The sequence below is a fragment of the Struthio camelus genome, chromosome Z (genome assembly GCF_040807025.1).
Source record: "Struthio camelus isolate bStrCam1 chromosome Z, bStrCam1.hap1, whole genome shotgun sequence".
In the NCBI taxonomy this organism is placed as follows: Eukaryota; Metazoa; Chordata; class Aves; order Struthioniformes; family Struthionidae; genus Struthio; species Struthio camelus.
In genome coordinates, this window is record NC_090982.1 from 9,757,027 (window position 1) to 9,770,120 (window position 13,094).

The 13,094-nt window shown below is 38.9% G+C and overlaps 1 protein-coding gene across 1 annotated transcript in view; it reads left to right on the forward strand.

Annotated features, from left to right (window-relative positions):
• PGM5 (phosphoglucomutase 5) overlaps nt 1-11,626 on the forward strand; it is a 74,986-nt gene extending 63,360 nt beyond the window's left edge. The window contains exon 11 of the mRNA XM_068928257.1: nt 10,107-11,626. Coding sequence (XP_068784358.1) covers nt 10,107-10,196 — 90 coding nt within the window. The 3' untranslated portion in view covers nt 10,197-11,626. The remainder of the gene's footprint in view (nt 1-10,106) is intronic.
• The last annotated feature ends 1,468 nt before the right edge of the window (nt 11,627-13,094 follow it).

Genomic DNA, 13,094 nt, shown 5'->3' on the forward strand with positions numbered 1-13,094 from the left:
GAGCGCTGCTGCAACACCATTCACGCTTGAAGGTCAAATTTTGTTGTAGCACAAACTGGTTACCATCTACAGCCAGGCAGAATATAAACACAGTTTAAACGTGGTTCTTTGCCCTGTGTAAGCGAGGCATAGACCAAATGAAGGTAAGTCATTGGAGGAGACAGACTTAACAGTTCATTTCCACTCTGACACATATGAGAGGTTTGCAGTGGACTTACAGTAATGTGATATATGACACAAAAAGTATGGTCTGAACATGCTTCCTGTCTAATGAATCCCAAGAAAAAGTAGATTTGTTTCCACAAAATGATTTACTGTCCCAAGCTGTATGGAGTTCACTGGCAAACAGTAAAGCGTATACTTCTGGTATCCATCTAGCTAAGCTTTGACCATTGAATTACAAATGAGAAAGTGCTTTTTATAATGGAATCCTTTTTGTAACAGTGAATTGTTCTATGTTATTTGTTATAATATATGCAATATGAGAAAAAAGACACACTGACAGAGTTTAGGTTTCTGTGTCTTTTAAAGGAATTTACAATCAATGCCTAATACTTAAAACTTGTTTTTCAAATGAGCAGAAACTTGCAAGCGTTCTCAGTGAATTTTCAAGCTATGAAGAGATTGGATTGAGGGAACAGAGGTTATCTGCAAAAAATAGATGTCGTTTTGGCAGATGTCATTTTGCCAATTCTCATTCTATGGCAGAGCATTCTATGATTACAGCACTCAAATCTTTTTTTCCATGATCCAAGTCAGTTTTTCCAAGTCAGTTGTCCGAAGGGGCTTAAGGTGTCCTCTTAAGGCAGATGAGGGCATTTAATCGATGGCACCTTTTTGATTACTGCATGTAGTATATCTGTAGGCTTCCAGTCCTAAAAAAAGTGATGGTGCTCCTAATTCAATGTGTTTCTTCCTCAGTGTTTCGGTTAGGTGGCGTAGTACCTCCTCCAGCCACAGTGTAGCAAGTCTTGGGAACCACGGGGCTCAAAGGAAAAGGCCAGATTTGCCAGGTTCATATGGTAGTAGAAGGAAGACCTTGGACTGCACAAGCGCTGTTTTTGACAGAACACACATAGTAATGGTCTGAATTATGAGTCACTCCCAAGACACCACTACTTGTAATACCACCCCGTGAATGTAGGCTCATGATTACTCTCATGAGGAAGGAAGGTCTTCAAGAAAGGATCCCAGGATTCCCTGTGAGAGAGGGCCTCAAATCATCTTTTCTGCGTGAAGTTGTCCTTCCAAGACAGAGAGGTTAGTTACAGAGCTGGGACCACTGACACTGCAAGTAGATGTAAGTTGTGGGGGAAAAAGGTTAGTACCAGCACCTGCTCATAGCTTTCCTCCTCTGCCTTCCCCTCTAGAAATACTAGCAGAGCCCACTTGAAACTTGCTGCAGGGACAATTCTTGCATTCAGGCGGTGCAGAGAGGTAGATATTTTTGACATCCACGCTGGCTCGGGAGACACATGTTACTGTACCCTCTTCCTCTCTTGCCCATGTGCACAATCAGTGGGACAAATAGAATTTTCATCTTTGGATAAACCCAGTTAATTCTTTCTCTTGCTTTTCATTGTATGTGTAGCACAGTTTCCACTGCACCTGTGTTGGCCTGGTCACATTGCCAACAACAAACACTAGGACATTATGAACTGCAAGGTCATTGACTGTATCCTGCAGGAAGATCATGGGATTCATGGGAGTAGATAAATCTGATTTCAGGAGATCCTTGTGTTAGTGCAAAATTACTTTTTAAATTTTCAGGAGGACATTTGATGGCCTTTAGTGGAATATCTAGACCAGAGTGAGTTACAAATTCCTTTCTGGAAAAAAGGGTTGCTGGGTAGCCATAAATTTTTATTATTGGGATTCCTTTTATTGTTTGGTTCACTTTGAGATTCATGGTAATGAAGCGTACACCTCGAAGAGCTGTGACAGATTTGACGTTTTAAGTATAAAAGGCTTTATTTCCTGTTTACTTCCAATTAAAGGGACTTGGACAACCTATTCATGAGTGACCAGTAATTCAAAGAGCGCTGCTATATGGAAGTGTATAAAGTATATATTTTTATAACGTATATAAAGTTGTTGTGTTTGGGATAAATGCCCATTTTTGTTTAAGTGCAGTTAACCTTTGTAACTAGATAGATGAATGCATGTAACTTCTGTATCATTGCACTCTGCCTGGGACAGCTAATCAGGAATTATTCCATTTCTTCCGTACTTTGTATAATGCAAACCAAGACATAAAATAATTTCTTGTTTGTTTGCTTAAGTGAGCATTTAGTTGCTTCTACTCGCTGGACCACCTTCTTCCAGTACCTTTTTTCATTATTTATGTAGACATTTGAAGAAGAATGCTTTGCACTACCCCATGTTTCTGCCCAGCTGCAATTCCAGTTGATACTAAAGACAAAGGGCCAAAATACCTTGAGATATCCTTTTGCCCACTTCAGGCGAGAAATCTTTCTGTCTTGGAAGAGAGCTCATTTTCATGAGAAATTATGGAGCCGTTGTGGAGAATCATTATGGTTAGCTAGTTTGAACGTGCCCATATCAGCAGCCAGATTTTTTTTCCTTTCATTTCAGATCAAGCCTTTTCCAAATTAATCAGCCAACTACTCAGCAGTTTTCAAGCTTTTCTAGTTTGTTTTTGTTCTCCTTTGACAGTTCCACTGCTAGTGGTGAATCTTCCACAGATAAGCAAGAATCTAAAACCTCTGATGCATCCTGGCAGTCCTAAAAGACCAGTATGTCATTATGGCACTTTATGAGATACGTGTAAACTGAGACTATTACTAAGACAACATAAACATATTAAAAATAAGGTTTTGCTGTTGGGAGAGTGCTAGTTATAGGCCCTACTTTGGTTCGATACCCAAAAGCAATCCTGACATACGTTAAAGTACTGTCGAGGCTGCTCAGAACCCGTAGATTTTAATTTGGGCTGCAGGGAACCATTCATGCAGCTGAGCAGTGAGACCAGTACTCAGATGGGGCTATCCTCATACTTCACTGTGTATCAGTACTGTATGGTTCTGCACATGTCTTAGAGGAACAGCTGATTTTCAGGCCTTGTTGCCTTTAAGGATATGTTTTCCTTTAGAAAACCTAGAGTTGCAATATCAGCGTTCTTGTGACTAGATGGAATCAGAGACAGAAGAACTAGAACTGGAGAGAAGTAAAGCTAAGACGAGCCTTTCGTTCCAGTTTATATGTCGGCCAAATAAAATGGGCTGATTGATAAACAGTAGTTATTAATGAATGTAGCTACCACCAAAATCTTATTAACTGTATGACAGATAGTACTAAAATTACTCACAATTTCTGTGTAGGTTAAATTAACCATAGCCAATTGCTTGACCAGGGAGTAAATGAGAGTAGTGAAATGTGCCAGTAATTAGAAGTCCGGGGTTACACATACATGGGAATAGCAGTGGCTACTGGTTCTGGCTGCTGAACCATCAGTTGAAGGAAACGGGCAGAAGCAGCTTTGTGGCTTGATAAGATGATAAGGATGATAAAGATAATCGTCACCTTCTGTGCAAAGTATTAAAGACAATTTGCTGTAAGCATTTTGAAACTGCAAAATGTATAGTGGTGATTCAAGGCAAAACAAAGTCTTCAATACAATGCTCAAGTCCTTTTTAAAACTGGAGTGTTCCTCGTAGAAAGGGAGAACTCATTCTGTTGATGCCGCTGATGAATGGTTTCTGTGTATTACTGAAAACATTACTTTCTAGCTAACGCAGAAGATTTTAGGAAAGAGACAACTTCTTTTACTTTTACCAGTCAGATAGGCAACCAAGTAGCAATGTCAACAAGTTTATTGCTTTATCATTCAGTGGAAACAGGCAAGCTTTTTTTCTGAAGCCTTGTACTCTTATGCACCGGCACGTTTCTTTTTTTAAATTTTATTGAGTTATTAGTTGTGCTAAATTTAACCCAGGTGGAAAAGCTAGAGATTAGTGGAATGGGCGTGAAGTACCAGAATAAGAGTTTATTGACCTTTAGGTTCATTTATAACTTCATTTTATAGATCAGCTCATCGTTCCCTAGATACAGATCCCAACAGATGTCTAATATCTCCTTGTCCTTTGCCTAGCTACCTGGGTGTATCATTGAACTTGGATAAGGTTTGAACAGGACGTTTTGTATACAAAGACGGAAAGAGAAATGACTCATGATGCAGAATTGTTTCGAATTGTTTCACTGGTGAAAACAAGGTTTCCTTAAAAACGTTGTTGTGCTGCTTTTGCAGGGTTAGTGCCATGGGAACAGTGCAGTAAATAAATTAAACTTTAATCTGAATATGGACTAATCAGCTCTATTTATAGTATGTTATTCATTACTTGAATTGCAATAGCAATGAAAAAGTTCTGCTATAGACCTACTTAGTCTGTATTAGATGATCTCTAAATGGGACACAGTAGATAACAAATGCTGTAAATGACTTTTCCCAAAGACAAAATTGACCTAGATGGTAGTCAGCTACAGATTCATTGGATTAACAGCACCCAGACAAAGAATCTGCGGCAAGAGTTGTTTTCTGCTTGTGTTTTAAGTCCTAAAAGGCACTCGACTTAAAAAAAAATCATTGGGATAAAAAAGTATCCTGATCATCAAAGGACTGAGTTTCCAAAACATTATTCCAACAGCAAATAGCAGAGGGAAAACAAACTGGTTCTGAGGTGGAGCTTGGTCAGTATGTGAAAGGGATTATATTTTAATATATTTCTATGAAGTGATTGTTTATGATGATAATTTCTCAAAGATCAGGGAACTGATATTAATAATGCAGAAATCTTTTTGCTCAATATGATGTAAAAGGGATAAAATTACATCTTTCCATATGGTTCTGTTAAGACACTCTTACAATCCTTAAGCACAAGTGCAGTTCGCTGCTGCCTCTTTGTTTCTTTTGAGGTGTGGGGTCTTGCAGCGTGGTTGTGGTTGACTATTAAAACATGCGGTATAGTTCAGAGACTTCATATAAAGTTTTGCCTTTAGTATTAAAATTAATAAGGTTTTCTTTAAGGGTAAGTGGGATATGGGGATTTCCATCTATTTGATCACTCTTATGGAAAAACAGCATATTCATGCTATTCAGATAATTTAGCTTCTGATTCTGCACAAAGCCATACAATGAGCAACTTTCAACCAGTTGGAAATAGAAAAAGGATAGTTTGTGTTCCTGTTCCGTTAGAAAAATAAATCAGGTGACAGTAATTATACAGTATTTCATGAATCAAATAAATGACTATTAAACCTAAACTTTTCTCTGAGCTCTTTGGATATACAGAAAAAAATCCCAGTCTGTTACAAAGATAGATGGTTGCAAGCACTGCTCAATTTACATTTTCTTCCTGTCCTTTTCACCACTCCTACACACCCTCCTCTTTATTGCTAAGGGCAGAACAGCTGCTAAGGCCGGAACAGCTGACCTTTACAGTCATTTTTTTGAGTCAGTGGGCAGACCATGCAGAACAGCAAAGATGTCAGTTCCCTTTGCCCAGACAGTGAATATATCGCTTCACTGCGGTAAAGTGAAGAACGCCAGATCTGTGGCAGTTGCAGACCAAGCCACTCAGTTCCACGAGTAATCAGGTTATCCACATTGCCTAGATCTTCTAGGACTGATGACTGTAGCATAAACTTTGCAGAAGACTTCTGCTTTTTTGGAATGCAAGATCCCATAGGCATCCATGTACTAGGTAGGCGTGCCGAGCTGTGTATTTAGCCGTCATGTCATAAGCCCTGATGGAGATACTGAAACGATGCCAGACAGTATGAATAGTCCTATGTGATGTTAATGCTGAGCTCACTTCCCAGTTGTTTTAGTCCGTTTTTTACGTCTTCCATCATAGGAGTGTTGCTTTGTAAGTGTGTTGGTTTGACTTTTAAAGTATATTACGTCCACAGTTGCTTCTAATCGATAAGGCCACTGCAACATGTTTAGGGGATTCCGCCCTCTCTTCTGCCTTTCTTTTTCTTTCCCTCCGTTCATGTGACGTTGATTCTGCTGCCCACATTGAGAAAGGGTAGTAGCAACTATAAGCAGTTGCATGAAGCAAGGGAAAAAGGTATGGGAGCAGGGAGAGGTAAGAGGAGAAGGAGTTATTTCTCGATTCCTATGTGTCCCTTCTTGCTGGACTTAGAGCTGTCTCAGTTTCTCTGGCCTCTAAGCAGCCTTCTGTATAACATTTAAAGGTTAAAGAAAAGCAGGACTGAGAATGAATTTAAGTATTAGGAGACGAAGGAATTTGTAGCCCATGCCTGAAACTTCAAGACTTGCCATAACTTATACAACAACAGGAGCACAACCTAGCACCTACATTTCTTGGTAACTTCATAGCAATCTGCAAACCTGATTGCTCTTGATGCTACCTTAATCAATTGGAAAACTACTATAAATCATCTTTAATTTATAGTAAATCCAGTAGAAGAGCAGCTGAAGAGATAGAGTTTTTGGTTTGATGGCAGTATTTAAAAAGGGAAGGTGCAAAGATGGAAAGCACTTGGCAGATTTACTCTCTTGATGGAGCTCCAAATGTTAAACTATAGCTCTTCTTTGAGGACTTCATGCTGTGCTAACCCACTTGTTTATCTCTCTTTAACTTAGAGGCATTAACTATTGTTTCAGGAAGGTGAACTCTACTGGAATAAGTTATACTGTGCCAGCTTTGCTTAGAAATCAGGCTAGGCTTGCACTTCTGTTCTGAAATAATTAGAGTCCGAAGTGTCATTCTGATTATTAGTAAATAAGGAGCCTTAAAACCTATAAAACAGTCAGACAAAGTTTAGCCGACCGATGCTGGATCTTTGCTCCCAGAATGACACTCTTTTAATTGCTAGCTAGCTTGGATAGCTTTCCATTACCTTTCTCTGTGATCCCAGAAGACAAGGAACAAATGAGTTCATGCTTAATATTTTCTAAATAGCAACGTATATACAAATCACTTGGTCCTGTGTTCTTAGTGTTCCACCCTGTTTGTTCACTTGGGTACATTTTGAGCTGAGAAGAGTCCATAACAACACGTTGGCAGGATGCTGTATGCAAATTCAGACCTATACTGTTAAGAGAAGACAGAATAAAAGCTGGAGAACTGCACAAGATAGCTGTCGTTATCTGATGTTCATTAAAATACTTTGGATCCTATTTTGAGGGTGTTGTCGTTCTCTGAGCTTTTGTTACTTTATCTTTTCCAGATAAGCTCTGCAGAATTGTTTTTATTGATGAAACTGATGTCGCAACTTGTTTTTGAGGTTTATATTGAACTGAGAAAAGAGAATTTAAGACCTGTGGAAAATATCTATTCCAAAACTGTATAAAACTCAGCTACGCTTAGTTTTCCTAAAAAGACTGAAATTCAGTGTAGACCTCAGAGAGGTCTAACAGACACTAGCTTTCCAAGCAAGTCTGGACATGTCATGATTTTGTGTCAGAACTGAATCAGTTTGTGATGAAAGTTGTCAAGTTGTAGCATAAGTGAAACCACCACTCTCACATGGTAGGTTTTCACAAGGTTTTCCTTGACATACAGATGTTATTCAGCCACCGAGACTGAGAGAAATGTTTGTCTAAAGCCAAACCCCGGACGGACACCTCCTGAGCGTTTAACCCACGATCAGGTACACCTGAGACCTGAGCCTTTGGTAAACAGGCTGCCTCGTGGGGCAAATCTTGTCTGTGAACGTGGCGAGGCGAAAGGTAGCTGGAGGGAATTTTCTTGCAAGGCCACAGAGAGGAAAAAGGCTACATGAGCCGGGATAGAGAGATATTCCTCTCATAGCTCCGGTACAGAATATTACCAAGCAAAGTGCTTTTGATATTTCTTTGCCATGTGCTAGATGTCTCCATGTTTAATGTGTTTCTTGGTGTGAATGATCATCCTTATCAGCTACTTATTTAGAAGTATAACTTCTATAGCCTAGTTATAGCCTGTAGAGGCTATAATTTCTCAGCATTCTTACTAAAGTAAAATCCGGATCAAAGCCAATAATTTTGATAATTTACAGTTCCCTTCTCAAATATTATCTAGCAGAGAACGTGCCATACCTTAGGGTTAAATATATTACTAAGTGTACAGAGTGATGGCAATTGCCATTTTAACTTGATATACCATTAGTAAAGTTGTACAATTTATTAAGTAGAAAGAAGCATTTGAAAAACGTTTTTAACTGGAGATGGCCTTAAGGTACGGAATTCTTTCTAGAATCATATTAAATATAAGTGACCACTGACTGTGGTTTCTCTTTCAGAACTGAAATTTAAGCCATTCATTGCAGAGATCCCTTGTTAGTCTGCTCTTCTCTTATCACCTTGTAACTTCAAAGAGAAAAAGAGAATATATGCATTTTTAAAAATTTTATTTATTTATTTATTTATTACATCTGCAGGATGAGAAGTATCGTTAAACTGAAGTGTGCCAGGACATAACTAAAGATAGGACTCTCTGTCTTTACAAGTTCGATTATAGTAAGTGCGAAAAGGAGGCTAGAGTGTTCTCATGGTATTTGGAACCACTTGGCAAAAGAAAAGCCTCTAAAATACTTAGGTGAACAGCTGTGGCACAAACCTGACTAATCCGATTTGATTCTTCTTCAAAGCATTGAGCAGGGTTTTGTTTGTTTCGTTGTTTTCACTTTAGAGTGCTTTTGTTACTTAAGAAGCAGTGCCAAGTAAAGCTGGTTCAGTAGGACTGCTTGTTAAATTTTCCTGTTCTTTTCAAATTGAACGGGGAAGAGAACTCTGAGAGAGTCCCAGAGGGAGTTCAGATGCTTTGGTCTTTTTCAATTCTCCTTAATCCGTGATGCTGGAGGAAAGGAATTATATGATCCAGACCTTATAAATTGGCCCATTTTATTATTTACTTCTGCAGGATCTGCCCAAAAATGTTCTTATTTTTGCTTCAGATATTAATCTCCACTAAGTACGTTTGACTTTAATGGACTTGTCTTCTGTTTCAACCATTATTCAGTAGATACATATCTACAGATACGGAGCTTTTCGAATAATAACATGTCAAAGCGTTCACAGTTGTACTGTGAACTGAACTTGATCATAAACTCACTTGACACCAATGGCACAGCACAAACTGAATGAAACAACTAATGTTTCATTGCTCTGTTTGCAGAGTTAGTTTGTCTTCCCGTTACTTTTATTAAAGCATCCAGCCATTTGCATAGATAATCCAGACACCTCAGTCTGTCAGAAACTGTTAGGTGCGGAAACGGATTCAACGTATTGACTATATTAAGATTATAGAAATGTATCTGAAAAGTTAAGTTTTTCAGAATTATTAGTTTTATTGTATTTTATGCTAAAACCTGATAGAAAGATAGATAAACCAGAATGTAGTTTATTTGAGAGAGGGAAAAAATCTTGAAAGTCAGAAAATTGTTACTAGTTTGGTAATCTGATCCTCTGAAAAAAAGGGTTTCCACACAAAACCCAGCTCTGCCTGTTTATCTTGGCATTTCCTAGAACTAATTGAGAGAAAATTCAGTTGCCACTTGAAAAAATTATGTTTTACTTGGCCTTCATGTGGTACTAGCATAGTTATTATCTGCACTCATCCGTCTAGGCAGTATTTCATATATACAGGTCATTCAGTGAGCTGTGTCGCCTGAAACTTGAGAATTTATATTACTTCTGTGGATTTTATCCCATCTAATACAATTTCAGGTGCTCAAACCACCTTTTTGTGGTTTCTGCTAAGATAATTGTCACGGTATGTTCTGACCCTGAACTCTGTAGGTTAAGCTTGTATGGTAAGAAAATCTCATCTACGTGGCTTCCACTCATTAGAATAGAAATAAGCAGATTTCACAAGATCTCCACAATTACTGTTGCACTGTCACATTATCATTATATTTACTGGTTCTCTTTATGCATAATTTAGGTTATACGCAGTGTAACACTTCACAGAATACATGCTCAGCCTAATACTAGGTTATATGAAGTATAACAGAACAACGTGCACAATAATTTGCTATTATTATTTTACAATTCTACAGTTAAGAAGGGGGATTTATAAGTATTAGATGTTTGTTGATTTTTCACCCTTATATAACTCACTGTATCTCTTCTCTTCTAGGCTGTGCTGAGTCCTCTTATAGCAATTGCACTGAAAATATCTCAGATCCATGAGAGGACAGGGCGAAAGGGACCCACTGTCATCACCTGAAGCCACAAAGGATCATTAAACCAGGGCCAAAAGAGGAACAGCAAGGAAGAGACAGGACCTTGCTGAAACATGTTCACTGTTTGTGCCTTGTATGATTCAAAAAGTTTTCTTGGGGATAGAGGGAGGGTGGGGAGAAAAATTCAATATAATATTCAGCATATTCAGTTGCATTGATCTCCAAAGACAGTAGTGTATTGACTTCTGTGTTATACCTGCAATAACTTTCTTTTAGATAACAAAATAACCAAAGAAAAAGGCCTTACCCTCAAATGTTGTCAACAGCGTGACAGAAAGGGTGAACTGCTTCTTTTTGAATGCTATGACAAATGTTGGGGAATTTTTAATTAGGCAGAGAGGGGGAGGGGTTGCAAAGAAAAGACATGTTTGGTGAGCATTGCTTGGGATTCTTGTCACCTTCTTGTTGGTTTACAAAGACATGTACAGAGCATGTCTGGGGCCTAAGGGCTGTATACTAAGCTTCGCAAGGGTGTATTTGCTAACCTGATGCCACTCCTCTCCTGTCTACACCTTTGCTCACAGGGACACGCTGGCAGCAGTGGTTGTGTACACACTTGCACTTGCTCCCAAAGAAAAGGGCCATCCCTCATTTTTTTTAACCCCTGCTTTGAAAACATATCGATGTGACTTGTGCCTTCAGCTTTTTTTCTGATTTTGAATCACTTTTTTCTCCAAGGGGAAGCAGTTGTGCTACAGAAGCTGAGTGTGTCCTTCCAGCAATATGCTGGGTGTGGAACTCCAGCTATCTTTTGCAATATTCCTCATGTCAGCAGATCATATCAGTGTTTACTATGCTTGAAGGGTAATCATTGCAAGTTCAGTAATCCTTCATAAAGGAGTTATGGTGGAATTTTTTTAAATCTTTGGAATTCTCAAGTTCCACTTACCACAAATGCGTGTATGATGAAGGCAGAATGAGACAAACGCTATCGAATTAAATGGAAATATTGGCTAATTGACCAGCTGGACTCAGCTTCTCTTAGATTCTTTACAATACGAATCACATAGGATCATATAATAGGAACAAAAAGTTGGGGAGTGCAAAGGAAGAAGAGATGCCCCAGCCTAACTCTGAGAAGGATATGGAGGGTATGGACACCAGTGTTTTTCTGCTTGTGAAATGATACTGCAGTTCTCGCTACAGTACTTTGCTCTGAACAAGAACACAAACACTTTATGCATGTGACTTGTTTGAAAGTTTTGCTTCCTTGAGAACGGTGTGGTCACTTGTATCATTTGTCAAGGTGGCGTTGTGCAACCTGCCTCTTTGCAGTGTGTTTCAATTCAGTGCAGTTGTTGAATTTTTAGTGCAATTTAGATAACGCAGTGAAGGAAATATTGTTTTCATTTCTTTCAATATTTCTGTCAAAAATTGCTCTGACATTTAGTACATAATAAAGTGGAATGCTGTATTTCTGTCTTAATACGTAATTGCTGACAAAACACACTGCGCTTTCAAGCATCCTAATAAAACTGCCTTTAAGACAATTACACCATCTACTTAATTGACTCTAAACAGACGACACGCTAATGTTTTCACATAGTATTTCACTTTACCATTAAATGTTCTTATATGCCAAACGACTGCTTAAGGCTTCAGTGCTTTTTATGCAGATTTTTTGGGGAAGATCTCTACTTTCTCACACCATTTGGACATCTGCTTTTGAATGTAAGAGTACTCATCTTTACAGAAAGCTTGTTTGCCTAGAAATAGTAATCTTCTTTTATTTTCCCCATAGGTCACATTCCTCTAGGTGCAGGGTAGGAAGGTCTGTCTTATTTGTAGGGGATTACACAAAGTCAAGCATAAACTTGCCCTGGATTATAGCCCTTTGATTCAAATTACTGTCCTGCATGAATGAGCGTTGTGAAATGGACAGTCCAAGAATTTCCAAAATCTCTTACAAGTTCTCTGGTAATGAAACTGTTACAATAGCAAGCATTGCACTTGACGAGTTAATGTGGGACTTGCGTTCTCAGCGTGTTTTGCTTTTCAGAATCTAAATGTTTTTCAAGATGCCGTGGGAAGACTCATGAGGAGCAAATCAGAACTGTCAAAAAGTATACCAGTGCTTTTATCAGCAAGTCACTGTTGCTGATACTGCAAACAGTCAGTTTGTTGTGTTCAGGGAAGGACTGTAGCCGTAATCTCATTAAGTGTCCTGCAGGCACCAAGATGTTTTAGTTGCTAACGTAAGAGGAGAATACTTGGACATTCATGAAGTGAGTGAAAAAAGCAACACACATCAGCTTATACAAAGATGCAAGGCTCCCAAAAAGAGAGCATATATCTAGCAGAGGGAAAATTGTTATTAATACTGTTTGCCCTACCACAGTGTCTAGGAGCTGGGACAGAGAACCCAGGCTCCTTCACTGTTATTGTTGGATTAGGAGTTTTATCAGGTCTGGACGTTGGAAGGTTCCCACGCTGTTCAGCTCTGATCACGCTAGTATTTACTTGAACAGCCCTTCCGTTTTGCAAAAACTCAGGTTTTTCTGCACCCCACAATACAAAGACGTATTCCCAGCCTGCAGGCTGGGGAAAAAGGCAGAGGGAGAAAAAGGACAAAGATGAATTCCCAGAGACCAATGAGAGCGATAACAATAGCAAGGAGCCTTAGCAGAGCGCTGACCGAGATGGGGCTAGGGTGGGTCCCAGGAGCAAAGAAAGAGGCAGCAAGTGGTGGAGAGGATAGGACTGTAAAGGATAAATTGCTGTATTCGGCTGAAAAGAGATGATAATGAGGAACAGATGGAAGAATGCTGATACAATAGCGCAACGATGGATTGGAGAACTAGAAAAGGAGAAAAAGGAAGTAAAAGTAAAAAGGTGGTATAGTCTGAGAAAGATTTAAGAATGTGCGATGTTAAAGAAAATTA